General features: G+C 51.4%; 1 protein-coding gene across 2 annotated transcripts; it reads left to right on the top strand.

The window, feature by feature from the left end:
• The first annotated feature begins 52 nt into the window (after window positions 1-52).
• On the top strand, window positions 53-25,760 carry Kctd5 (potassium channel tetramerization domain containing 5). Of its 2 annotated transcripts, XM_076577990.1 has the most exons (7): window positions 78-380; window positions 13,143-13,251; window positions 14,125-14,216; window positions 15,831-15,926; window positions 17,759-17,884; window positions 20,690-20,751; window positions 24,030-24,145. In XM_076577990.1, the coding sequence occupies exons 1-6, from the start codon at window positions 129-131 to the stop codon at window positions 20,735-20,737; spliced, it is 723 nt and encodes a 240-aa protein (XP_076434105.1). In that variant the 5' UTR covers window positions 78-128; the 3' UTR covers window positions 20,738-20,751; window positions 24,030-24,145. The 2 variants fall into 2 exon arrangements, with proteins under 2 accessions (XP_006979016.1, XP_076434105.1); XM_006978954.4 differs by lacking the exon at window positions 20,690-20,751 and having other exon boundaries at window positions 53-380; window positions 24,030-25,760.
• Window positions 25,761-26,087: the final 327 nt, after the last annotated feature.

Below are 26,087 nucleotides of genomic sequence, written 5' to 3'. Positions count from 1 at the left end.
CCGCCTTGCACATCATGTCTGGGAGGGCACTTTACTGGGGTGGACCTAGGGGCGGGACAACTGAGAGGACTGTATTAAAGAACGGACGCTTCCGGCGAAGGGGCACTGTGGCGGTGCTTGTTGGGATCATGGCGGAGAATCACTGCGAGCTGCTGCCACCGGCTCCGAGCGGCCTCGGGGCGGGGCTGGGGGGCGGCCTGTGCCGTCGCTGCAGCGCTGGGCTCGGCGCCCTGGCACACCGCCCCAGTGGTGTGTCCAAGTGGGTCCGGCTGAACGTCGGCGGCACCTACTTCCTCACCACCCGGCAGACGCTGTGCCGGGACCCGAAGTCTTTCCTGTACCGCTTGTGCCAGGCGGACCCCGACCTAGACTCAGACAAGGTGAGGCCCTCGTGGGTCGGCGGGGGGCCTGTTGCCCTGGTCTCCCTCCGCGCCACCCACCTCTCCACACCGAGGGCACTCAGCGGAGCGGGCACTCTGAGCCCAGCGTCCTGGGCCGGAGCGAGGATGGCACTCTTGTGCCCATCTACCTCAGCCCTCTGATTAATAGTGCCTCTCTCGCTCGCCTTGTCTTTCTTGCTTCTCGTTGCTGTGGCTCTAGTTTATTTCCTCTCCCTAGATTCTTTTGCCCAGGGTGTGTGAACTCCACCGCCCCAGTTATTTGCTGACTTTGGAACCTGAGAACCCTTTGCATTCATCTGGTCTTTTCACATTCCAGACGTTTAAATTAACGTAGGCCATGAGGGTTGCCACAGTGTCTGCCCTTTTCCCAGTGACTTGCAGAGTTTGTGCTCCATCCTTCTCATCCATAATATGAACGGGCTTTGAAGCTTAGTAGGTACCTCCTGAGCAAGAATATCCAAAGGTGTCATTTTACTTCTAATATATGAATTATTTGTATTGAATTCATGTTTGGGGCCACATGTAGAAAAATCTTAGGGATGTCTAAGAGAGACCAGGTATAGAATTCTTTTCGCTCTGCTTTCCAAACTTGGTTTCCCCGCTGCCTTTGCAAACAGGTAGAATTTCCAGGTTAGTTTGTACTATATCTTACATTTAATTAAGTACTAGTACATTTAATTAAATACCACACCTGTGGTAACAAAACGTGTTTGGATTACAAGAGTTGTGTGGCATAGTGCAGTATTGAAACTTAGAAGAAAAGTAGTTTTCTCCCTTTTCCCCATTGGCGGTTTCCGAGCCTTATACTAACTTTGTGAGTTTTCGGGTCGAGCCTACACAATGGCACTCCACTTTGTGCCTCGCCAGCCTGAAAGCTGCCGCCCAGAAGGCTTTCTAGAAGGATTGGGAGCCCGTTCACTTCACAAGGCCGACAGAACAATATCTCAGTGTGACCAGAAAGTAAGAATTCTTGAGTTACTGCAAAATAACCAAGAAGTTAGGGTTTTAGATAATAGCGTTTTAGTCCCTCACAAGCCTTCTCCCAGCTTTCCCCATTTCTGAGTTAACCAAATCTCTTTACTCTTACAGAACTGACCTTCCAGACAATGACAAAAGTTTCCAGGATAGAAATAGGCTTTTGTCAGCTGGGTTTTCTTTTTATAGTGAGGGTGTATGTTTTATTGTTGGTTTTTCAATCAGTGAGTGTTTATAACCATTCTTGTCTTTCTACTCAAGCATCCCTGCCTTGTCTATTAAATCAGTTTTTAAATTGGCCGTGTCCATTGGCTTCTAGTGTCTGCCTAATTTTAGCACTGGAACAATGGGTTTAGAACTGTTTCACTTTAGCATAAAGTCAAATACATCTCTTTGTTTCACTGCCTCTTAAGAGTACTTTATAAACTACCCTTTATTGGGCCATTGAGGTGGCCCAGTTTGATTTGAGTCTCTGGGACCCACATGGTGGAAGGAAAAAACTGACTCTTGAAAGTTGTACTTTGAACTGGGCAGTGGTGGCGCACACCTTTAATCCCAGAACTGGTGAGACAGAGGCAGGCAGATCTTTATGAGTTTGAGTCCAATTTGGTCTACAGAGTGAGTTCCAGGACAGCCAGGGCTACACAGAGAAACCCTGTCTCAAATTAACAAAAAAAAAAGGGGGGGGGGGCGCTGGAGAGGTGGATCAGTAGTTAGAAGAATTGACTGCCCTTCCAGAAGACTCAGGCTCAGTTCCCATCACCCACATGGCAGCTCACAACTGTCTGTAACTCCAGTTTCAAGAGGTCTGACACACTCAACAGACATATATGCAAGCAAAACACCAATGCACATAAAATAAAAAATAAAAACAAGTCATTAAAAATTGTTTTAAAAAGTTGTACTCCGACCTCCAAGTGCACATTATGGTACTTGTGTGCCAACACACATACACACACACACATTTACATTGTGTGTGTATGTGTGTTTGTATTCCTTTACTGCAGTGGGAGATTATCAGATTATGTTTTAGTTTTTTAAAAATTTATTATTTCAGAGCTAGAGAGTTACTTGGTCCAGTGGTTAAGAACACTAATTGCTCTCACGGAGAACCCAGATTGGGTTCCCAGAACCCCTCGTGGTGGCTCACAACCATCCAGTTCTAGGGAGTCTGAAACCCTCTTTTGACCCCTTTGAATACATGGTGCACATACATGTGTATATGAAAAACACTCATATGCATAAAGTAAAATCTAAAATTTGTTTTAAATTACATTTGATTTCTAAATTATAAAACCACAATTCAGAACATAAAAATAATATAACAGCACCAGGTATGATAGAAAGCAACTGTAATCCCAGCATTTTGGGAGATAGAAGTAAAAGAATTTGGAGTTTGAGGTCATCCTCAGGTACATAATGAGTTTGAGGCTAGCCTAGGCTACAAGGACCCTATCTCCAGAAAAATATGGTGGATGCAATCTTGGTACCATGGTTGATAGTGTTTGTTTTAGTCATAGGTTGCTAGAAGAGTAATTCTAATTCACATTAGTCATGTTACTAGAGTATTCAAATAAGAAAAATCTATAAATGTTCTGTGTTCTTGGTACCACCACACACACCAGGTTCTGATGAAAGAATATCCCAAGAGATTCCACCTTAATTAAATCCTACTAAGGAGAAGGGTAGAAGGAAGGGGTGTTAACAGATGGAGGCCATTAATTACATGATGGAAGATAAACAGGATGTTGATTCATGTGGAAAGATCTCAAGGCTCTGACCTCATAGTTAAGATCAAGGAAAGGATACCTGGCAAATACTCTTAGAGTTGAACTTTAGCCGGGACCTGGTGGAAGATTCCTTTTCTGGTGTTTGACTGGTGTTTATTGAGCTTAGCTTTGCAGAATGTGATGCCAAGATGAGACTTGTGTTAGGAAATTTAAGAGAAGTAGTTCCCAAGAAACCTTTTAGGAACCTTCTGGGTTTATTGATTATGGGAGAGCACCAAAGGCAGACTATTGTCAGGGGTGCCAGGGCTGTGAATTACTACAGGGAAGTAAGTTTCTGGAAGACACTTTCCAGAGTTGTTGACAGCAAGATTGCTAGGGATAGTAGAGAATGCAAACGCATTCAAGGCTTGCTTGACAGCCCTCTCAGCCTCATGTCCAATCCTCTGTGCTGTACCTGTCTCCTCATGTCCTCAAAGCTCAGGGTGGGACTTAATTACCCACCATGCCTTGTATCCATAGGCCTTTGACCTATTTTAGGGGCCAACTTTTAGTCCACTGCTGCCGTGAAAGTTCTTTTTCTAGACAGCCTGAGTGAATTCTCGCTTCCTCTTGGGACATCCTCCAGTGGGACTGTGCTGTGTTGTGCATTTGAGCATCTGCCGTTGTGTGTCAATTTCTCTCCAGTGTTGTCTTTGGGGGCAGGCCAGGCGTGAAACTTCTAAGCTGCCCATGGGAAGTGCTTCGAAAAGGCTTGATATTTGATCCATTTTGAGTATGTTTCTGCGTCCATGGTATGTTGAAAACAGAGTTGCTGTTTGTCACTCATCTGGCCCCTGATTTAGTGAGATGATGCTTCAGGAGGAAAAGGGAAATAGCAAATACTGTATGGTTGGAAGCTATCCTGAACTAGGGTGTTCTGTCTCCGACTGAGCCAGATCTAGAGAAAACTGCTACTTGCACATGAACTTCTGCCTTGGAATGGGGCCACTGTCCCAGCTTTGAGGTTGTAGATGTAGTTAGCCCAGGTGGGTCTTTGGAAAGTATGTTTACCACAGCCAGGCCCTACAGTTCTCTGTATCCACTTTGACTGCAGTTGGTGCTAGTGAGTTGTAAGGTTAGAAAGATATGAAAGGAATTTTAAGCCAGGGCCAAAGGATGGGATGTAGGTGGGAGAACCATCTTTGAATTTGTTGCTTGGCAAGAGAAGTGGGGATTACTTAGGGTATAAATGGCAGATGTTGTTCTGTGTAACTAAATCAGAGAAACTAGCCATGAGCATCCCGTGCACTGGGCAGAGTTGCATCGGCCACAGGCTGTGAGTGGGCGTCTAAGGCACGGGTGTTTACTTGTATAGTGCATAATGGATGTGGCTCTTAGTATTTTCTCGGCCCGATGGTGCACCCTGGTGGTGTGCCCTTGCCCCCTTTGCAGTGGGTGCTTGTCCTCATTTTGTCTGCTCACCTCTCTTGGTGTGCCTCATTCAGAAGCCCCTTGGTCCTGAGCAGGTCAGTGGACTTGTCATCACGTGAGGACTTGGATCTTTCTGAGGAGAGCTTGTCTCAGGGTATCCTGAGGCAGCATGGAGGTGGCCGGCAGGTGCAAAGACATTCTTTCTGTCCACCACTAGTGTAGTTCACTTGTGCTTGGAGTCCAGCATGACAGTGCCTGGCTTTGGTTTTGCACAGGGGTCAGAAAACTCTGGCCACCTGCCAGTTTTCCCACATCACATGTGCTTGGAGCTTGGAGCTTGGAGCTGCTCATTCCCCTGTGGATGGGGGATGGGTGCTTTGGCTCTGAAAGTTCAGAAGAAAACCATAAGGCCAAGGTACTTACCAACCAGCTCTTCTCAGAGAGTGTGCCTCCTGGTCCCAGGAGCAGAGGCTTAGGGGTGGGAGGTGTCTCCTGCTTCCCAGGCAGCAATGGAGGCGTCATGGCGGTCCCTTTTCAGAGCTCTTTCTGCACTTGGCTTACTCAGTGATTCCCTCCTCTGCATACTCTGGGCTACTAGCCAATGGGAGGGTCTCTATGGCTAAATGCCAGCAGGCTGCCCCTGTTGAGGTGCACGCTGGCTCTCACTAGGCCTCCCTCGATTAGGGGCAGCTCACTTGGAGCTTGCCGTGGGAAGGAGCAGGGCTGCCTGGTCGGGCACTGCATTTTCTTACAAGATGCTTGATGCCTTCAAGCTTAGGAAACGCAGCCATGGAGCTTTAGTGCAGCACCCCGTACCCATGGAGATGGCTTTGAGATAACCCACAAAACGTCTTCGGGTAGGATGTGCCCCAGCATTCCCACTGCCCTTGTTCTGGGGGCTCCTTTCTTCCTTGGCATTGGGCTCTACACTGTTGTTCTAGCTTTGCAAATCAGGCCTGGGTGGCCAGCTCCTCACTGTCTGTGGCCTGAGGTAGATTTTCCCAAGCACATGAGGAAAGGTAAGTGCCATGGGGTGCTGGATAATATTTAATGAGAGGGAAGAAGAGGAGAAGCTGAGGGCCTGCTCTTTGAGCTGAGCAAGAAGGTAAAGAAGAGTTTGATGCTGTTTACCCTGTGGCCATGTGTCGGGAGAGTAGAGGCCACCTGTTAGCGCCTTGGAGATTAGGGAGGGGATTTCACAGGTAAAGTGTCAACCTCTGATTTGGCTGACCTGGCCAGAATGCCCTGGACTGCCAACCTATTAGCCAGAGTGGAGAGACTGGTGTTCGGGCCTTGAAGACTATGGTGCCAGGAAAGGCTTTCCTTTAGGCACACTGGTCCAGATCCTTTTCAATGCTTACATTTATTTCCTGTTTCTCTTTTCTCCTGCTTAGCTGCTGATGGCAGTAGCCTGTTAGATACACGCTCTGTCAGAAAGGAGGCAGTATGTACTGGAGATTGTGTGGGGGTCTTCTGTATCTAATGTACCTAGCAGGGAAACCACCTGAGAAAACCTGGGGGATGGATAACCCCTTCTGTGGTGATGCAGATATTCATGGCATTTTCATTTACACAGGTGGTGGGCTCTGGTGCCATTGGGAAGTCTCTCTCCCTAGAAAGGCCCCTGTCTACTAAATCAGTAGGACACTACAGTGGACCTCAGCTCAAGGAACCTGCCCTGGGTGAATTCCAAACATGCTGGGAGCCTCAATTGTGGGGTCCGGTTCACAAATCTCACATCTTGCAAGCTTCACTGGTGCCCTCAATTCTAGTTTCCAACTAGAGGCGGGAGTAAGGAAAGCGCCATCTGTGGCAGGGATACTTTCCTCAAGTCATGTCTCTGAGAGCTCTCGGGGGTGGGGGGTGTCGAGGCCATACGAAGGGTCACAGTGATCAAGAGCCCTAACACCCCTTACCCACAGTCTCACCTAGAGGTGTGGGTGCTGTGTCCCCGGTTCCAGGGTGGCTTGGGTGGTCAGGTGAACTGGCAGCATGGGTGCCACAAGAAAAGTGAACCGAGTGCTCGGCTCTGCTGAACTCCATTTCGCTGGCAGGAAGAGGCCGAGGTGTGCGGAGGGGCCGGTGCACAAACGGCAGGCTGGGAAGCAGGAAGAGTCTAGAGTCTGGCCTCACGCCACAGATCTGTGTCTCTTACAAGCCTCCTGGGCCTCAGTATCGTCACTGCATTTGATGATATCTAAGACCTCTTCTGGATCAAAGATGTCACAAATATGCATAAAACAAAGCAAGAAAGTTCGTGTGTGGCTCTGTCGCTTGTGTTGGGTAATTTCAGGGTAGACTCTCAGCATTTGTGTTTAGGGTGATGGTGCATGCTGGTGCACACAGAATTCAGTGCATTAGTCTTCTAGTGGGGACAGCTGACGGAGTAGTCTTCGGGTCACAACACTGCACTTCATCCTGGTTCTCTCCTAGTGCTGGGCCTTTCTCTCCCCTTCTCCCACGGGGATAGGAGCAGGTGCATCTGAACCTTGAGAGTGACACTCTGCAGCTGCAACTTAGACCTTAGGGTCTTGCCTGAGGCATCGTGATTTTGACCCTGGTCTGCATGCTATTTCCAGAATCCTGAGGCTGAGTTAGGGTCACGCCATAGAGGACAGCAACAGCACAGGACGGTGTCACTATTGGCTAATGACCAGCCATACTAGGTCTTTCCCCCCCAGAGACACAGGCTTGAGAGAAGTTTGTTTCTGGAGGTTGTCTCCCACTCCTTTGAAAACGGCTTTGTGGAGTTAGGCCTCCTGGGAGCATGTTTGACTTGGCCAGAGGCCTGAAAGCTGCCCTGCCTAGCTCAGTGACCAGTAGCTCAGGCTCAGGGTTCCTTCCTGCAGCAGGCTTGGGGCTCAGCCTCCACATTATGCCCACTCAGTGCCAACTTGGGCAGCAGCAACCTGTCCCACATATGTGGACTGGTGGCGTGTATGCGTGGGGGGAGTTGGCTTTCATGTAATGTTCAGAGCTAAGTCCAGTGATCCTTTTTATGCCTTTGGAGAGAAAGGGACATGTTTCCAGCCAGTGCTGCCACAAGTAGGTCAGACCCAGATTCCCTGAGAAGTGGGGAAGGAAGGAAGGGCTGGCAGAGACACGTGGTTGTCGAGGAAGCAGACTTCATTCTCAGGCTTTTATGGAAAGCACAACCTTCCCACCACACAACCCAGCACAGGCTTTTCCTAAGTCATGATCGGACTAAAGAGAAGAAGAGAAAAAGAGACTCCCGTGCTGGGTCTTGGCTGCTCCCTGGCTGCTCTTTGGATCTGCTGGGGTCCAGAAGTAGCCTCCTTCCACATCTTGAGTGCTCTTGGCACAGGTGACACTGGGCCCAGCTTCATTCAGCCCCAATTGCTGTAGTCAGCATCTTGATAGACCTCCTGGGGGCCTGATATGGAGGTGCATGCTTTTAATCCCAGCACTCAGGAGGCAGAGACAGGTGGATCTCAAGGCCAGCTAAGCCTATATAATAAGATAGTGTCTCAAAAAAATAGTAAAAAGTCATCTTACTGATTTTATGAGTGAATTGAGGCTTGTATTTGGATTTTGGGTTCTTGTTTCTTTTATTTTTGTTTTTGAAACCAGGGTTTCTGTGTAGCAGCCCTAGGCATCCGGGAACTCACTTGGTAAACCAGGCGGGCCCCAAACTCACAGAGATCCACGTGCCTCTGCCTCACTAGTACTGGGATTAAAGGTGTAAACTACCATGACTGGCTTGTATTTGGATTTGTGTGTTCTGGTTTTCTCTATTTCCGTGTTAGGATAGAGGCCTGAGCTGCATTCCCAACACTGGGATATGCATGCTGGAGGCTCATTCTTCTCGGCCTTCCAACACACCCTTGCAAACATGAGCACAGCCTGGAATGCTCCCACAGTGGACCCTGAGCGGCACTGCCACACGCAGCATGGTGGAAATATGTGGGATAGAGGGCTTGGCCTTGGACTTTGGCCCTTACTGTGGAGTTGAGATCTCCCACAGACAGCTCCTAAAGGATTTGATAGGAGTGGTGCTCAGACTTCACTGCCTTTCTCCAGACTCTGGCCTTCATTGCTTTAAGGAAGCCCTGCTTTAAGGAAGTAGCCACCGGAGGAGACTGGCCAGAGAGCTGGGACAGCATGCACAGAGGAAGTGATACTCCACTTTCCCTTGATTCTTGTGAGTGCCTGAGTGTGAGCCCAGACTGGAGTTTTAGAGAGATTATGAATATTTTAGAAACTGGACTTTTTTTTTCCTCCCCTGAAACAGGGTTTCTCTGTATAACAACCCTAGCTGTCCTGGAACTTTGCTTTGTAAACCAGGCTGGCCTCAAACTCACAAGAGATATGCCTACCTCTGTCTCCTAAGTGCTGGAGACTGGACTTTTAAAGTTGGAATTTTTAAAAACTGGGACTTTCAAAGTTTGGAGTATGTTTTGTATTTTGATATTGATATTAATGACATCTTGGGGACAACAAGAAAGGAAAGGTTATGGCTTAACAGTGATGTGTTTGTGTGTCAAATTGATAACTGGTCAGTTGTGCTGATTAATTTTGTCAGCTTGCCGCAATCTAGAATCATTTGGGAAGAGGGAACCTCATTTGAGAAAATACTCCCACCAGATTGGCCTGTGGGACAGCGCAGCTCACTGTATGGTGCCACTCCTGGGCTGGTGGTTCAGGGAGCTATAAGAAGGAGGTGAACAAGCCATGGAGAGCAAGCAAGTAAGCAGCACTCCTCCATAGCCTCTACATCAGTTCTTGCTTCCAGGTTCCTGTCCAGCTTGAGTTTCTTCTCTGACTTCCTTCATGATGGACTGTGGTGTGGAACTGTAAGCTGAAATAAACCCTTTTCTCCCCAACTCACCTTTGGTTATGGTGCTGTGTCACAGCAGTAGAAACCCAGCTAAGACAGGGAAATTGACCCTACCACCTCTGGACATAGCCCAGTGAGGATCGCTACCCTGCCTGCTGCCACAGCTCTGCTTTCCAGCCTGTGCCATTCCTGTCCCTAGGTGCATGTAGGAGACTCCTTGCCTGGTACCTCCCTGTTTTCATTTCCAAGGTGTTCTGTCCTGCCGTTCTCAGCACATGCTACCTTCTCTGGGTGGCCAGGAGTGCTGATGCTGGGGCCTTCACACATAAGGCTATATATGTCACATAAGGCTACATATGTGTTCAGGTTCTGTTATTCATCCCACCCTCCAGCCTGGCTCAGCAGAGTTTTTGAACTACTTTGGTCTTGTTTTTCTGGAAGTCTCCAAATCTCAAGTGCTTCTTAACTGGATGCAGATAGAGGGTCCCCATAAAGTACATATCTTGCCCTTCCTTTGTGACTGTGTTTTAGGCAAACAGGACATTGGGCTCCAAGCACAGAATACTGCCTAGAAGAGTCTGAAGCTGTAAGAAGGTTCCTTGGACTGGGCGGTGGTGGCACACACCTTTAATCCCAGCACTCAGGAGGCACAGGCGGGGGGATCTCCAAGTTCGAGGCCAGCCTGGTCTACAGAGTGAGTTCCAGGACAACAAGGGCTACACAGAGAAACCCTGTCTCAAAACAAAATTCTTCTAAGGTTACTTGGGCTGCTGTCCCCATGTTGCCACTTCTAGAGCTTGTAGCTAAGGCTTTAGTTTGTGGTGGTGAGCCTCAGCTCTAAGATGGCGAGACACTGGGCAGAGTCCAGCCCTTTGCTGTTAGACATTCACATTGTGGCCAGGCTCTCACTTCAAGTACTCTGAGGAAGTATTGTCATTCCAACTGACCATTTGCCTGGAGGAGGCCTCTATTCACCTGTGTTCTTTTGTTTTGGTTTTGGAGACAGGGTTTCTCTGTGTAACAGTCCTGACTGTCCTGGAACTTGCTTTGTAGACCAGGCTGACCTCAAACTTGTAGAGATCCACCTGCTTCTGTCTCTGCCCCCAAGTGCTGCGATTAAAATGCGCCGCTGCCACCTGACCATGTGTGTTCTTTTCTAGGCTAGAGGAGCAGATCTAGAGGGGAGGTCTTTCAAAAGCTGCCTCGCACAGGGCATTTTCAGTGAGAGCCAGCTACACCCAGCACGTGAACTGGCCAGACTCTGCAAGTAAACATGGCTGGGCTGAAGCTCAGCACCCTTCAGGTTTTCAGGCCAAGGGCCAATGCCAGCTCATCCAATGCTAATGGCTCCTTTGATCTGCCAAAATGGCCTGTGCCCTCATCTGTCAGGCTTTGGGAGGCCTAGGTCACTTTCATGTAGTCTTGTGCCACTTGTCATTCTGGAGGTCTCCAGGAAGCTGCTGAGTGAGGGTACTCAATAAACAGCTTCTTCCCAGTTCTCCCTTTCCTTCCTCCCCTCCCCCATCCCCCCCCCCCTTCTACTCTGGAGGACTTTAGTCTTCTTATTGTCAGGGGAGACTAGGCTCCGAAGCCATGGCCATCATGACAAGAGAAGCCCCCAAGAGTATCCTGGGTAGGGATGAACCCATCACCCTCTTGATTTTTTTTTTTTTCTTGACCGATCAGTGGTCTGTCAAGGGGGCATTGAGCCATGAATATTCCTAAGCATGGTGCTGTGGAGATGTCACACTCCAGGGGGCACTTCCACATGAGCAGAGGGGAGAACTCTGGTGGTGCCATTTCTTTGTCCAGACTTCAGCCTGCTTGTGACTCTGTAATGTGGCAATAATTGCCATTGCTCTCCTTGATTTCTTGGCTTTGCTTGGATGACTGGGGTCCAGAAGACTGAGAGACTGGAAGGCAGGGCCCCAGGTGGCCTTAAGGACTAAAGGCCATGTGACAGAATGGAGAGCCTTGGGGTAGTTTGACCTGTATGTTGTCCTTCAATGAAGTGAGGAGGAGGAAGTTGTGAGGGCTAGGGAGTAGTTAGACATTCCTGTTGGGTGGAACAGGGACCATGGGAAGAGAAATGCACTTAGGGTGAGCAACTGGCTTCCATCGTCCCTGCCTCCCAGACCTTACTGATTTGATGTCAGCCACAGCTCAGGTTTCTCACTTTGATATGAGCCTGTGGATGTTGGAAGGAACCCTTGAAAGCACCAGTTTTTATTGCCCCAAATACAGAACTGGATGTCTATGAAGACAGCCTCTGAAGGCTCATTGCTTTGTGACTGAGGCCTCTGTGAGCTCCGCTACTCATGGGCAGATACATCCAAGGGGTTCAGGGAACCCCACACACTGCCCTAGGCTCCATGCTGTCCTCTGCACCTTGACTAGTCAGCTGCTCTCACTGGGTAGCAAGTACAGCATTTTTTTTCAATGGTCTACACCTACAGGAATTTCATGGGACCTGTGTCTGATCAGGGAAGCCAATGTGCACTATTGATTTATGGACTCAGCTTCTTTCCCTGGTACTGGGCATGGCCTTTTTGATTGGAAAGCTGGGGTGGTGGCCTCCCCTTAGCAGAGACCTTGGAACCCACTACATCTCTTGGACTGCTGTCCCTGGATAGCTGTAGAAGCAGGTATCAGGCTGCATCAGTGGAAGAAGGCCCACCTTTTATCAGCTTGTGTGAGTCCATACCAGAAGGTCTGCGTCCCTGTTGACTTGGCAACCTCCAAATTACATGCAGCCGATCTGCGACAGGTCTGGAGTAGGGTGTGACAGAAACTCACTGACCCACACCCTGGGTGGAGGGGTGTCCTTGTAGCTTTTGTGCATCGCCCCTTTGGTAGTCCCCCAACGCTACACCTCCTCTGACCCCAGCCAGACCTGTGGCTCTCATACTGGACATCTGTTTCCAGCAGTTCTGTATGGTGTGAGATGTCATGTGGAGCTGAATGTGCCCCATACTGGAGGAGGATGTCCTCCATGGAGATAGCTATGGTGAGCATGTGAGGAGAGCAGTCCTGAAGTGGAGCTACTGCCCTGTCCGAGTCAGTCGGAAGATGTATAGGTTGTCCTGTAGATGGTTCAGATTCCCCAAACCACTGACCACAGAGCAAGGGTTTCCTTAGTGATCATAGTCACCGGGAAAGCCCAAGGGCTGTGGTTCATCAGGAAATGAGGGTACCCTGTGGTCACATTACCACTACCTCAGGCTTCACTTGTTGCTGTAGGAGCCTCCTGACAGGAGGCTTCGGGCTCAGCAGTGGAGAGCGCTTTCTCCAGTGCACTTGACTCCCAGGTCTTAGGTTTGTGCTTCAGGATGCCCTGGAACAAGGAGAGTGGCCTGCCAAGGCCTGAGTCTCCAGAGTCTCAGAAACTGAGCCATGGAGCAAGGTGTGGTGCACACCCATAATCCTAGCACTTTACTTGGGAGGCTGAGGCAGGAGAATTATGAATTCAAGGCTAGCCGAGGTTACATGGCAGGATCAAAAGCCATCCTGGTCTACACAGCTGCCCTGTCCTATGATGGGGATGGGGGACTGACTTGTGGGTATCAAAGCTGCTCAGTGCTTTCTCAGAATCTTTGGAAGCTGGAACAGTATCTGGTTGGCTCAGATCAGTAGACACGGGAAGACCTGTTTTAGATCAAAATGGAGGCCGACAGGATCAGAGAATGCTCTGAAGTTCCCTAAGACAGGTGCATGAGCAGTTGTGGGTCCTGCACTGGTGGTGCGCTGGTGTGGAATTAGGTCTGGCCTAACTCGGGCTGCAGGACTGCTTCTTTCTACACAAGAACTGACAGCATTTTGTTCTTTTAGGATGAAACGGGTGCCTATTTAATCGACAGAGATCCCACCTACTTTGGACCTGTACTGAACTACTTGAGACATGGGAAGCTGGTTATTAACAAAGACCTCGCAGAGGAAGGTAAGGGACCTGGTGGAGGTGCTGGTTGGTTCCATGAAGTTGCAGGTTGAGAGCTGCTGCTGTCACATCAGTTGGTCTGAGTTGGATTGTGGAGCTGCTTCTTGAAGCGCCTGTCTTTTTTCTTTGGGGTGTCATGAAATCTCTGGTTACTGTGTTACCGTGTGGATTGTTACCGGATCTGGTTCTGTCTGGAGTTGAGAGCTGCGCTTGGTACCCTGCAGCCTTTCCTGCTTCCTTGCCTGAACTCTGCCCTTCCCAGAGTTCCCATGTCGGATGTTATCCTGAGCTGTCTGTTAGGGGTGGGAGAGCTAAAGAGAGGAGAGAGGTCCGTAAAGGTGAGGGAGCCTGAAAGCAGGGCCCTGGCATTCTAGTTTTTAGTTTCTGGGAACTTTGAGTCCTGAGTGTGGGACATTAGATGGCAGGCTGTGGGGAAAGCCTTGGAGCCAGGAGTGACTCCAGTCAGTTCTAGTTTGATTTGAGCAGGGTAACGTGTGCTGTATGTGACATGCAGGATTCCATGGCTTCCACATTGTTCTGGCATCTTCAGGTTGCCAACAGGAAGAGCCAGTAGCACAACCAGACAGCTTCCAGGCTGCCGGGAAAAATGCCAGTTATTTCCCAGTGTCTGTGGGCTCAGAGCAGGTGTTCAGCTGCCATGTGTCACCTGTAGTGACAGGGCCGTAAGTATGTCCAGTAAACTGACCTTCATTCAGTCCTCCGCCTCTGCCGAGTGCTGAGAACTGAGAGGACTGTGAGGACGTTAGGACAAGCTGGACACAGGACTTCAGGCTGGGGACCGGGTGGGTGCAGGGATGAAGGGCTACTTGCGTCGGTCTGACCTAGTAGAAATCACAGTTGTTACCTCTATTTCAGGCGTGTTGGAGGAAGCAGAGTTTTACAATATCACCTCACTAATAAAACTTGTAAAGGACAAGATTAGAGAGCGAGACAGCAAGACATCACAGGTGAGACGGGGACCGGTCTACCAGCAGCTTCCGGGGCCTGAGGTGGATAAGCGGGTTTAGTTTCCCTGTGTGGTCTTGGACCAGAACGGGACCATCCTCAGCCTGGTGTCCTGGGTCTTGCCCTCTTCTTCCTCATGTGCCGTGAAGGGCCCACTGCAGTCAGTGGAGACAGGCAGTTGTATGGAGGGTGTGTGGTGAAGGCATGGAGGAGGGGAGGCCGTGTGAGGCAGTGGGATGCTGGAGAGCAGAGGCCCTCTGTTAGGTGGGTGTCCAGACCTAGTCTGCAAGTCTGAAGGCCTGTGGCTAGCATGGCAGAGAAGAGAGCCTGGCTGAGCTGGGAGGTAGGTGGCACAGAGACTGAGGATCTGTGCGGTTCCTGGGAGGAGCTGGGCTTCCTAGGCCCTCTGCTGCCCGTCAGTGTGTGTGTGTGTGTGTGTGTGTGTGTGTGTGTGTGTGTGTGTGTGGTGAGTGTTCTGTGAGGTAGGCTGTGAGGAAGGCCTCAGTGGGTTTCAGCTTTGGTCTAATCAGCAAGCTAGCTCTGCACTGAAGTGGTTACGCCCTCACCCACCTCATGAAGTGAATGCTCCCAACACCCTGGTCTACTTAGCACCTCTCACGGCCTCGCCCTGTGATCAGCCTTCCTGGCGGGCTTCTCTTGGGCACTTCCGCACCGCACAACCTCCCTCTTCCCTCTGGCTCACTGACGACCTGACCGAGCCTTCTGCCCTCCACTGGGCCCGCTCAGGGGCAGGAGGGCTTTGAGGAGGAAACTTCTCATCATCATGGCATTAGAAAGGTCCTGAGGGTTCCCCATCCTCCTCGGTTTACCTCCTCTTTCCCCTTTATCCCAGTCCCACTCACGACCATGTGATCTGTGCTACTCCAGTCTCTGCATTGTGGGGGAGAAGGGACCCTCCTGGCAGGCCTGGCCTCACAGAAGGAAGCCTCGCAGCCACCGCCATTGGATGGCCAGTGTGTGACTGTTCCCCATGTGCCGCTAGCATGAAACACAACCCGAGCATCAGCAACTCGGGACCCTCATGTCCTGTGTGTACTGGGGGCTCTAGAAGGGCACACTTGTCTCCTGGTTGCTCCCACCCCACACCTAAGACCACAGTCTGCCTGGAACTGCCCAGGGACGCTCTGTTGGACAGGAATAGTGAGCAAAAGATTGTGTAGCCCCACATGGAACATATAAAGGTTTTCTGGCCAGGCATGGTGGTACACGTCTTTAATCCCAGCACTCGGGAGGCAGAGGCAGACTAATCTGAGTTCGAGTCCAGCCTGGTCTACAGAGTGAGTTCCAGGACAGCCAGGGCTGCACAGAGAAACCTTGACTCAAAAAAACAAAACAAAAAAGGTTTTCTGTGTATTCCTATCTAGCCACAGGTGCCCTGAGGATTTCAGGAACATGACTCATTTCATTTTGGAATTTAGAAGTAGAAATATTTCTGAAGGTCAGCAGGAAAGCTGCAACAGCCGCTGTTGAGGCGTAGGTTGGATGTGTGGACTTGCTCAGGGTTGCTTTGGATACTGCCTGACCTGTGGCAGGGTGAGGTTAGAGTTGCTTGGGTGCGTGGTGGGGCCTGACCTCTGGGGTGTTTGTCCTTGTAGATGCCAGTGAAGCACGTGTACCGTGTTCTGCAGTGCCAGGAGGAGGAGCTTACGCAGATGGTCTCCACCATGTCGGACGGCTGGAAGTTTGAGCAGGTGATGGATGCGGCCCATGGGAGGGAACCCCGTAGATCCATCGCAGGGGCCGTTCCCTGGTCCTTATCCTCCCAGGCTCTCTTTGTGGCGCCTTTCTAATGGAGCTCTTCCCTTGAGACTGTTGTGTGCCGTGTCCAGCACTTCCTCCGTGTGCGGAGCTCAGCGCCCGAGTGCTTCCTCCCCCCCCCCCCCACATCAGTGCTGGCTGGGCTCTGCCCTCCTAGGGGTCTGGAGGGTCATATGGACTGCATATGTGTGTGCTTTGTACCCAGACCCTGTTAGAATCACATCAGAGGGTTGGGCAGGAGCAGATGTCACCATGGCAGAGCCTGCCCCTCATCTCCCTGGCATGTGGCCCAGGGAAGGCTGTACCCTGGGAAGTGGCTGTCACCGTTTCTGGATCTGTGAACTGGGTCGCCTAATTTGGAGCCAAGTGCCTTTTGCTCTGTTGTCTTGTGACTTCTGGCTGGAGGAGAATCTCCTCCCATAACCAACATGACGACTTTGTCCTCGGCTGTCCGAGGTGATCCAGACACATAGCACAGGCACCCCTCTTCCCCTCGGTTCTGACCTTTGTGCAGTCACCCTGGGGACCTCCATTCTTTCTGCTGAAACCCAGAGAGCCTGAGTCATGCTGGCTAGTAAGGTGCACTCTGCTTCCCCAGGGCAGGACTAGTACTAGATTGACAAGCTTTCAGAGAAGCAGGGAAGCCCAGTCCCTTTGAGGTGGTCAGTCCAACCTAGGGTCACCCAGGGGTCAGTGATTAGGTCAGAATAGAGCTGCCTTGTGTGAGGCTACAGGGTCTCTGGGAGACATGGGTTGATGTGTTCCCCTCAGTGGGACCTCCCCTAACTACCTGATGCAGGCCAGCGTCTGCCATCGGTCTGACCTGGTGGCCTCCACTCCTTTCAACCGCCGTTGCCGAGGGGAGGGGTAGCTTGCCCTGTCGTAGATTTCTCTCCTGACCTGTTTGTGATGTGTAGACTCCCGAGCAGGGATCACAGTGGCTGGTGGCCTTTTGAGCCACTGCTGCTTACTCACTGTGCCACTGACATCCTTGCTGTGGCCACAGTGATTCCCCTGCAGTTATTTTTGTGTTTAAAAGAGCAGAAGCCTTGGTGTCTGTGTTCAGCTTTGTCTCCGACTCATGGCTGGAGTAATGAGCATGGTCTTGGCCCAGGTGGCATACCTGGTGACCCTGAGGCTTATGAGGCTTGTTAGAACAGGCCAGAGTATGCAGAAGTACGCGACACCGCCTTCAGTGTCTGTCAGAGTCAAGCTAGGCTCTCACTTAGCACTCCAGGCTTTTAGTGCTCTTGACCTCTGTTCTGCTTCCCTGAACTCCCTAGTCCAGCCCTGGGGTTCTCTGCCCTAAGTGGGCACTAGAGTTAGTCTGTAAAGGCCCTCCTCACCCCAAGAGGGTTTCTGGCTGCCATCAAAGACGAGGCCAGCCGGCAGCAGGTCCTCCACTGGGGCTTGTACATGAACTCTGATCTTGGCTCTCTCCCTTGCCTCAACCTTTGTACTACTACCCTCTTCCCTCCACAAGGTAGCCAGTCGTCATCCCCTAGGGTCCAGCCTGCAGCACCCAGAGAGGCCCAGAGTCTGCAGAGAGAGCCTGTCCCAGCATGTTGTGCAATTATGTGGGGTGCAGGTGCTGGCTCCCCAGTGCGCTGGGAGTTTGCTTCCTGCTAGTCCTGTGGAAAAACCTCCTGGCCAGAGCTGGCTCTCCTGTCCCCGAGCTTGCACAGTTTGTGCCCCGTCTTCCTCCTGAGGGCAGATAGATGCACCTGAGCCGCCGCACACTGTCACAGGCTGTGTCTCCTTTCAGCTGGTCAGCATAGGCTCCTCCTACAACTATGGAAGTGAAGACCAGGCCGAGTTCCTCTGCGTGGTCTCCAAGGAACTGCACAACACCCCGTATGGCACAACCAGTGAGCCGAGCGAGAAAGCCAAGGTGAGTGCCCGCAGGATGCTTCTGGTGCCTAGGGCAGACACTGGGCTGCCTTTCTCTTCCTTTGCCTCACTGGTTTTTGCTGTTTTCTCTAGACTCTTAGTTGTTGGGTTTCTCGGTGACTGGAGATCTTCCCACGAAGCAACCCAGTGTGCCTGAACGCAGGCACCTTTGCAGCACATTTCCCCAGCCGGTCTTCCTACAAGTGTCAGACCTTAGTCCTGAGCAGCTGGGCCTCAGAACTGACTGCTTACTCAGGAAGGCTTGGGACACAGGTGGAGAGCAGCTCCCCAGAGCTCAGGTTTAGCACCACAGCCCCCTCATGCACACAGTTGCTCTTTCACATGCGGTTTCGTGTGTCCTTCAGTCCTAACCTACAGGGCACTGGGCTCTTCCGTCTCGAGTGGAAAGCAGTACTAGCCAAGGCTGAGAGTGCAGCCTGCCTCATTTACTTTTGTTTGTTCGCTTATTTATTTATTTATTTTTATTTATTTATTTATTTATTTATTTTTTCGAGACAGGGTTTCTCTGTGTAGCTTTGCGCCTTTCCTGGAACTCACTTGGTAGACCAGGCTGGCCTTGAACTCACAGAGATCAGCTGCCTCTGCCTCCCAAGTGCTGGGATTAAAGGCTTGCGCCACCACTGTCTCATTTAGATTGCCCTCAAGTGACCGGCTTTGGTGACCTTTCCCTTGACTGCCTTATGCCTGGAGCTTAGGCAGACAAAATCACGTGCCCCTGCAGTGTACATTGTGGGCCTGAACTGGAGGATTCTTGGGCCTTAGGGACATTTTTGTGGTGGCTTGCAGAGCCTTGCAGCCAGCTCAGGAGGAGCCAGGACCTTGCTTAGGCTGAGTCTAAGGTCATGGTGACCATGGTAAGTCCCAGGGCAATTCTGGGCTGGGAGGTAGGGCAGGGGGGTGCTCTTGAGTTTGGGTAAGAAGAGGCTGGATGTGGTGGCTTTAACAAGGGACTTGACAGCAACCTGACCCTTAGTCAGTGGCCCCAGGTGGCTTTGATCACCCTTAGAGCTTCCCATTTAGCCTTTCCTGGTCTTTACGGTGAGGACTTAGGATCTGAGGGGCAGAGTTCCTCAGAGGATCTCTAGGAAGCCACACTAGCTGGATCTCAGTCATGCTCCCACGTCCCCTACATCATGATGTGACAGTGTCTTTGCCATTGGCTGGTAGAGTACACCTTCAAGAACCCCCGGGTTCCCATCCTTGGCCTCCGTGTGGTCAGGAGAGGTGAGGCAGGGGCCGACCCTCTGCCCCTGCTGCCCCAGGCACAGGATGGCCTGAGTTGTGTAAGGGCTCAGCGTGGCAGATTGGAGGAAGCCAGGGTCCCACCACCCGGCCTAGGGCAAACTTAGGCTTGGGTCTTAGATCTAGCAGGCATCCCTACCTTCAAGAGCCTGTAGCCCAATCGCAATGACAGGACTCTTCCATACATTTATTTTTAGACGCTCCCCCTGCCCCCCCAAACTTTTGGTTTTCATAATGAAGCTCACAAGAGTTCATCTTTCTCCAGCAGAGCTCATCTCCTTCATGGCTTTACAGCTGCCAACAGGACTTACTCTATATTGTGAGGAGACTTTAGGCATGGGCCCAAGTCCCTTTGCCTTTGAAAATTTGTCTCTATTTCTGTCTTCAAAAATACCTGGCTCTGGCCCAGGTGGTGGTGGTGAATGCCTTTAGTCCTAGCACTCAGGAGGCAGAGGCAGGCAGAGTTCTGAGTTTGAGGCCAGCCTGGTCTACAGAGTGAGTTCCAGGACAACCAAGGCTACACAGAGAAATCCTGTCTTGAAAAACCAAAACCAAAACAAGCAACAGACAACAAAAAAACCAAAACCACCTGGCTCTGAAGTAAAGCATTTTCTGATTGCACTTGACAGCAGCAGGTTCCATGGTCGCCAAAGCTGTGGGAACCATGGGAGCCAGATCTAGAGGACAGGAGTTTGGAAACACCCTATACACCCGGCCACCCCTCTGAGAGCAGTGGATCCCCTTGAGAGTTCTGTCCTCTATGGTCAGCGGCCACCATGTTCACACTGAGCTCTGTCCACGGTGTTCCCTGAGCATCTGGTGGCCACCCGGTACTGCCACAGTCTTTTCCTGTTTCAAGTGGGATTGTTAGGGCCACAAGACTGTAGCTTGTGTGAGGAGTTAAGCCCTAGGTGAGTTCCTTGCTTCTGGTGCCAGCCGTGAGTACAAAGCCTTCCTTAACTGCTCTGAACTGCCATCTAGCCCTGGCTCAGAATGCCTTGAGAGTGGCTGGGCTTAGGGCCTCCTTTTGTCTCAAAAGTATACCTACCAGAGGAGGTTTCTGGGGCCAAAAGCAAGAAAGCCCTCTGTAATCAGGTACAGTCCTCCTGTGTGACAGAGTACCACCTGTGAGGGAACCCCTCTGGATCCATGGGTCCAGTGTGACTCGGAGACTCCCTCCTACAGGCATGAGTTATTGATGGGCTGCCAACGTCTGCCCACTCTCTGGTCAGTCTCAGCCTCTGTGATCAAGGTCCCACCTCTGTCATGCAGTGGGCCTTTGATGGAGCTGGGTCCATGGTCCTCTAAGTCACTTCCCAGGAGCTAGGGTACAACAAAAGCCGATTGGACAGGACTCGGCTCCTTGCCTGCCTGAGAGCCGTGAGGGCAGGTGTCGGTGCAGGTGAAGGACTACACAGTTCAGCCCACCCTAGGGTTCCCCAGGTTCTCTTCCCGGGTGATGTACTGGTTAGTCCCCCTGCAGGCCTGCATTGCTCAAGCTGGGCTGACAGCTGTCTTCCTTACTTCCTGTTGTTCACACCAGAGCGCCGAGGACGAGGAGACGAGGCACCAAGGCAGTGACTCAGATTAAGTGTAAATGTCACGGTGAGCTCTGCGCCCTCTAGGTAGACCCAGCACCATAGTCTCCTTGCCCATGAGCCCTGGTGACTTGCCTCCACCCCTCCTCTTGCTTCTGTACATCCTGGAGTGGACAGAAGCCTGACGGTTGTGCCCGTGTGTCTGCAATAGCGCCCCCTGTAGGAGGGACAGGGGACTGTTGCTTGAATGCTGGCTGCTGCTCTGTTATTTTAATTATTTAAAATGTGTTCCTCCATGGATGCCATGTGCCGGGTGGGGCTTTGTGTCTTGTGAGGCTGTGGGTGTGGCCACAGGAGTGTTCCTGGGGCTGAGCCTGTGGGTGGCCTTGCTGTCAGTCAGCGTCAGAGCCTCCCATGATACAACAAAGATCAAAGATCAGGTTTTGTTCTCATCTCAGGTTCTCCAGGCTGCACTCTCCTTGCCTCCATCTCCCCTAGGGTTGGACAGGCCCTCAGCTCCACATCCTCCTCCATCCAGGCCTCTCAGCCTGTGCTTACCATCTGCGTCTTGAAGGCCAGACCTGTGCTAAAGCCGAGTGCCTTGTCACCTCAGCAGGGCTCACCTGATGGCCCCTGTGCCGGGAACATTGCCAGAGAGTAGGTGGGAGCAAGACCAGCCCTAGGAACGGGAGCATTGCCTAAGACCAGCGTTGCTCCTTGGTAGTGGGCCCGCAGCCGGGGACCCCCTGGTCCCCTGAGAGCAGCTCTCAGTACACGGGGGATGTGGGGAGGCTCCTGGCCAGCAGGCATCTGGGTGGGCATTTTGGAAGCAATGAGAATCTAGCAAGGAGTGCTCTCAGCCCTGGAACTCAGAATGGCTTTTTCCATTTGGAGTTGTACTCTTTTTTTTGTCTATTTGGAGATAGTTTTATTATGTATAGTTCTGGCTGGCTTGGAACTCACTATGGAGACCAGGCTGGTCTTGAACTCACAGAGATCCACCTGCCTCTGCCTCCTGAATCCTGGGATTAAAGGCGTGTGCCACTACCCCCAACCATCTGGAGTTGTACCTTTAAGTCACTGTGAGTGTTATATGTCACAGAGGCATCTTGACACTCAGTGTATGTATGATCTAGCCCTTCAAGAGACTTCACCGTGAAGCGGTCATGGTGAAACAGCTGTGATCCCAACACTTAGGATTAGGAGGCTAAGGCAGGAGGGTTCCGAGTACCAGAGCAGCCTAAGCTGTGCGGTGAAACCCTTCCTCCAAATCAAACAGAACAAGGGCCTGATGGGACGGCTCAGTGGGTAAAGCCTTGCAAGCCTGCTGGCCCAGCTGTGACTCCCCAGGACCATATAAGGATGGCACTAATTCTGGAATGTTGTCTGCCTCCACACGGTGCAGCATGTGTACGTACATATATACTAATAATAATAACAACAACAACAACAAAGTAAGTGTTTAAACTTTCTTATAAGAAGGTAAGAGGGCCAGATACCGTGGCACACTCTTAATCCTAGCACTTGGAGGCAAAGGTAGGTAGCTCTATGTGAGTTTCAGGCCAGCCTGGGCTACACAGTGAGACCCTGTCTATAAATAAATACATTTAAAAGGTAAAAGGAAACATGAAATTTAAGAGATAGGGTCTGGCTCTGTTGCCCAGTCTGGTTGCTCCCAAACTCCTAGGTCAGTATCCTGTGTCAGGCGCCTCAGTAGCTGGGACTCTAGGCGTGTATCATCATACCTGGCTGAAAGGATAATCATTCCAGCCATACTGAGATAAATGTTCTGTTCCCCTGTTCCCTTTTCAGTGTCTGGAATGGGGACATGGTTTATGTCTCAGCACCTCAGTTGTGACATCCCTTTGGAGGGGTTCTGCCGCCACCGGGGTAGGAAGACTCTCAGCTGTGACAGGCACTCAACCTGAGGCATGGTGGGGCTGACAGAAGCCCAGGGAGCCATACCTGCCTTCTGTTGGTTGGAGAAGAAAGGGGGGGGGTGCCCAGGCTTCAGAGGTTTCGAAAGAGCCCTGGAGGGAGGGGAGGTGTCTTTCAGTGGCCCCAGACTTCTTGAGAGTCTTTAGAGAATGTGTTTTGATGGCTCTAGCTCTGGGATTCTGGGCTTGTGGAAACAAAATAGTGGCGCCCACAAGGCACACCTGGAGCGACACCAGATGGCAGGATGAAACCATGTGGCCGGGCCTCCCTGGGGAAGGCAGGAACATGCATAGGGTAGTCTTGCACTACCCCAGGCAGACAGTGCTGCCTGGCCTCAGCGTGTAGGATGCTGGTCTTGCTGCTGTAGGTCCTGACGAGCTCAGCCCCAGCCCCTTCAGGATTTCATACTGTTCTGGAGAGGCACTCCCATGACCACTTCTGCCAGCCACACCCTCACCTGTGCTGGCTCTACTCTGCTCAGGGCTGGTGGGGACTGAGACCGTGGCTCCCCAGTAAGATGGTGGCACCTAGAGTCACCTCCAGATGTCCTGGAGAATTCAGAAATTGTCCACCGAGTGGAGCTTGCCATTGTCAGACTAGGGAACAGCATCATCTCATAGACCTGTGAGGCTCCCCCTTGAGGTGCTAGAGTGGTGATTTCGGCCTCCCACAGCTCTTTGTGGGGCTGGCCTAGGGGCAGGCATGATGTTTGGGGTGCTGGTGGGTTTGCAGGAGCAGCTTGAGAGAACCTGGCCTTCTCTTGAGCCCTTCACCATAGCCTCCCAGAGCCAGCTCTTCCCACTGCACCAGACCAGTAGTAGGGTGGCTCACAGTGGCAGTCGATGCCAAATGGCTTCCTGTGAGGCTCCTCTGCTCTGAAGCCCTGCCTGGAGTCGTGTCCTGTCCCAGCCCTAGAGGCTGCTAGAGGCTCGTTTTATGGGTTTGGTTCAGCAGCATGTGCCCAGCCCCAGCATGTTTTGAAGGCCGCCAGGGACTTCCGTCCCAGCTGAGTCTACAGCTGACTAGGGTGTAGTAGTTAAGGAGGCTGGGCAGCCAGTGCCCTGCTTTTCAGCCAGAGTGGGAGCAGAGGGTGAGGAGGCCGCAGCGGCTGCAGCGAGCAGACTGGGTCTGGAGGCCTCCAGCGTGACCTTGCTTGGAAGGGTTTCTGCGGTCAGGAAGAGGTCTGGGGCCAGTGAAGGGGTGCAGACCTTCTCATAAAGGAAGGGGGATGGGGTTGATCTACTGGACCTGAGGGGTCTGGAGGCTCATGTCAGCCACCCACTGTACAAATCTCCCTGTTACCTAGCTGAGGTCCTGGCCTCAAGTGAGGGTTCCTTTGAACTCTGCTCTTTGAACAGGGCTCTTGGTCAGGGCCTGCATCCTCACTCCATGTTTCATATTTTTCAGATTTTGCAAGAACGGGGCTCAAGGATGTGAGGAGTACTGACAGCTGAAGAAATGATTTTCTTTTCCCCAAGATAAAGTGAACCGCCATGTGCAGAAAGCGTGGCAGTGAGAAGAAACCTGCTTTTGATCATTTCTCTAGAGATCTGGGTGTGGATCCTTTTTTGCCTCAGATGTGGGTGGCGAGAGACAGCCCAGCTGTCACGCCGGTCGTCCCCACAGGGAGGCAGCTGGGGCTGGGTTGGCAGTCTCTGTGGCCTCACTCTGTTCTTTCCGAGTGCTCCGTGGGACTGAATGCTGCTGACCAGCCCACGCATTCCTGAAGATGATCTGAAGGACAAGGTCCTTGGTGCTACACACAGTCTGCAACAAGCAGCCTGGGCCTTGCCAGGAGGGGGGCGGCTGCCACGACTCCTGTCCAGCGCACTGTGGCGTAGGGCGTGGCTCATCTCTGGTGAGCACCGGGCCCTCATCCTTGGGTCAGGGAGGCCTCTATGCCTCCAGGCATGATTGGTTGGTTTCTCTTGACCTCGGCTGAGGCTCCTGACAAAGGCAGCCTCCACATTATCACTACTTCTGGGCACTGCCCCGGACTGCACCCTTTCAGAGGCAGGCTCTCCTAATGGCCTATAGGCTAGCCCAGGATCATCAAGGCTTCTCCATTTGTATTTTCCAGGCAAGAGGACTTTGTATCCCTTTTTTAAAGTGTGGATAGACCACCCGGTGTTTATACTCTTTAGAAATGCCTAAAAGTGTTGCTACATTTTGGATTGATCTGTTAAATCATTTAAGGGAGGTAGATGTTTTGCCTCATACGCCCCACCTGTGGGCTCATGGGGGGCTGGCGCCTACCAGTGCCTTTGTTGTGCCTGGGATGGAGGCTGGGGCAGGAGGCCTGTCCACCTGGCTTCTGGAGCTGACACTCCAGGTCATGTTGAACATTCAGGATGTTTACAGCGCAAACATGTCTCCTCACTGGCTCTCATTTCCTTGTCTAACTATGCAGTTCTTCTTGGGTTTCGGGAGTGTTTGAGACTGCGCGGCCTGCATGGGCTCTCGTCACCCGACATGATATTGCAGCTGCTAAGGTCCCTGCAGGGGCTGCGCCTGCAGCTTGGAAACCCATCTTTCTCAGCTGGTTAGGGATGTAGCAGGCCACAGACTTGGCCCAAGCAAGCAAGCTCTGTGCTTCTTGACCCCTGGCTTCTCAAGGGAGCTGTGCAACCCGACCGCCATGGCTGCCCGAGTGCAAGTCAGAGCCTCTAACACTGTTTCAAATGCTTCCGGAAACTTCTTGCCTAGGCCCTCTTCCTTCTCCTCTGCCAGTAACTGATGAATTAAGTTCTCTAGCATCTAGGACTGACCTCGTCCTTTCCTAAGGTCTGTTGTATGTTGTTAAATGTTTGGCTTAAATGATTCATGAAAACCTTTCTATTGGGTTGGTTGGGCCTCAGCAGCCCTGGAGGCAGTGGCTCTGCTGTTGGCCATGGGGAATACTCTGGGGAGTTGCTGGATACTTAGCATTGTTTGATTTATGACTTTGACAGTAGATAGACTTGTGGGGGGTTTTGTTTTTGTTTTTTAATTTAATGATATTAAAACTTAATTCACTAAAATTCTAAGGGGATATTTATACTTTTATACTTTTTTAGGTATCCGTATTTTATCAGCTTATCGTTTAATGCCTAAGTTTCCCCTGAAAATAGTAAATAAAATTGTGTATTTATGAATGCGTCCAGTGACTGTTCATGCCTTGGAATGTGGAGAAGGGCCGTTCCTCCTGTGCAATGTGTCTTGGTAGACCAGAATGATGTCCTCGCTCTTGTAGAAAGCAGCCTTTTCCTGCTTCCCTGAGGGCTTGTTTTTGTCTGCTGCCCACAGACAAAACTGAGCCTTGTGTAGCCTGTGTCCTTTTGTGTAGCCGATGCAGCCGGGATGGTGGCCCACTGACCCAAGGGTACAACAAGGCTGTCCCGTTGCCCGGGTTGAGATAAGGGTCTCCTGTACAGCACTCAGGTGTCTTGGCCACGAGCTCCTCTGGGAATAGCCTGGGAACATGGA

This window comes from Peromyscus maniculatus, chromosome 8 (genome assembly GCF_049852395.1).
Source record: "Peromyscus maniculatus bairdii isolate BWxNUB_F1_BW_parent chromosome 8, HU_Pman_BW_mat_3.1, whole genome shotgun sequence".
In the NCBI taxonomy this organism is placed as follows: domain Eukaryota; kingdom Metazoa; phylum Chordata; class Mammalia; order Rodentia; family Cricetidae; genus Peromyscus; species Peromyscus maniculatus.
This window is presented reverse-complemented; position numbering and strand designations above follow the sequence as displayed.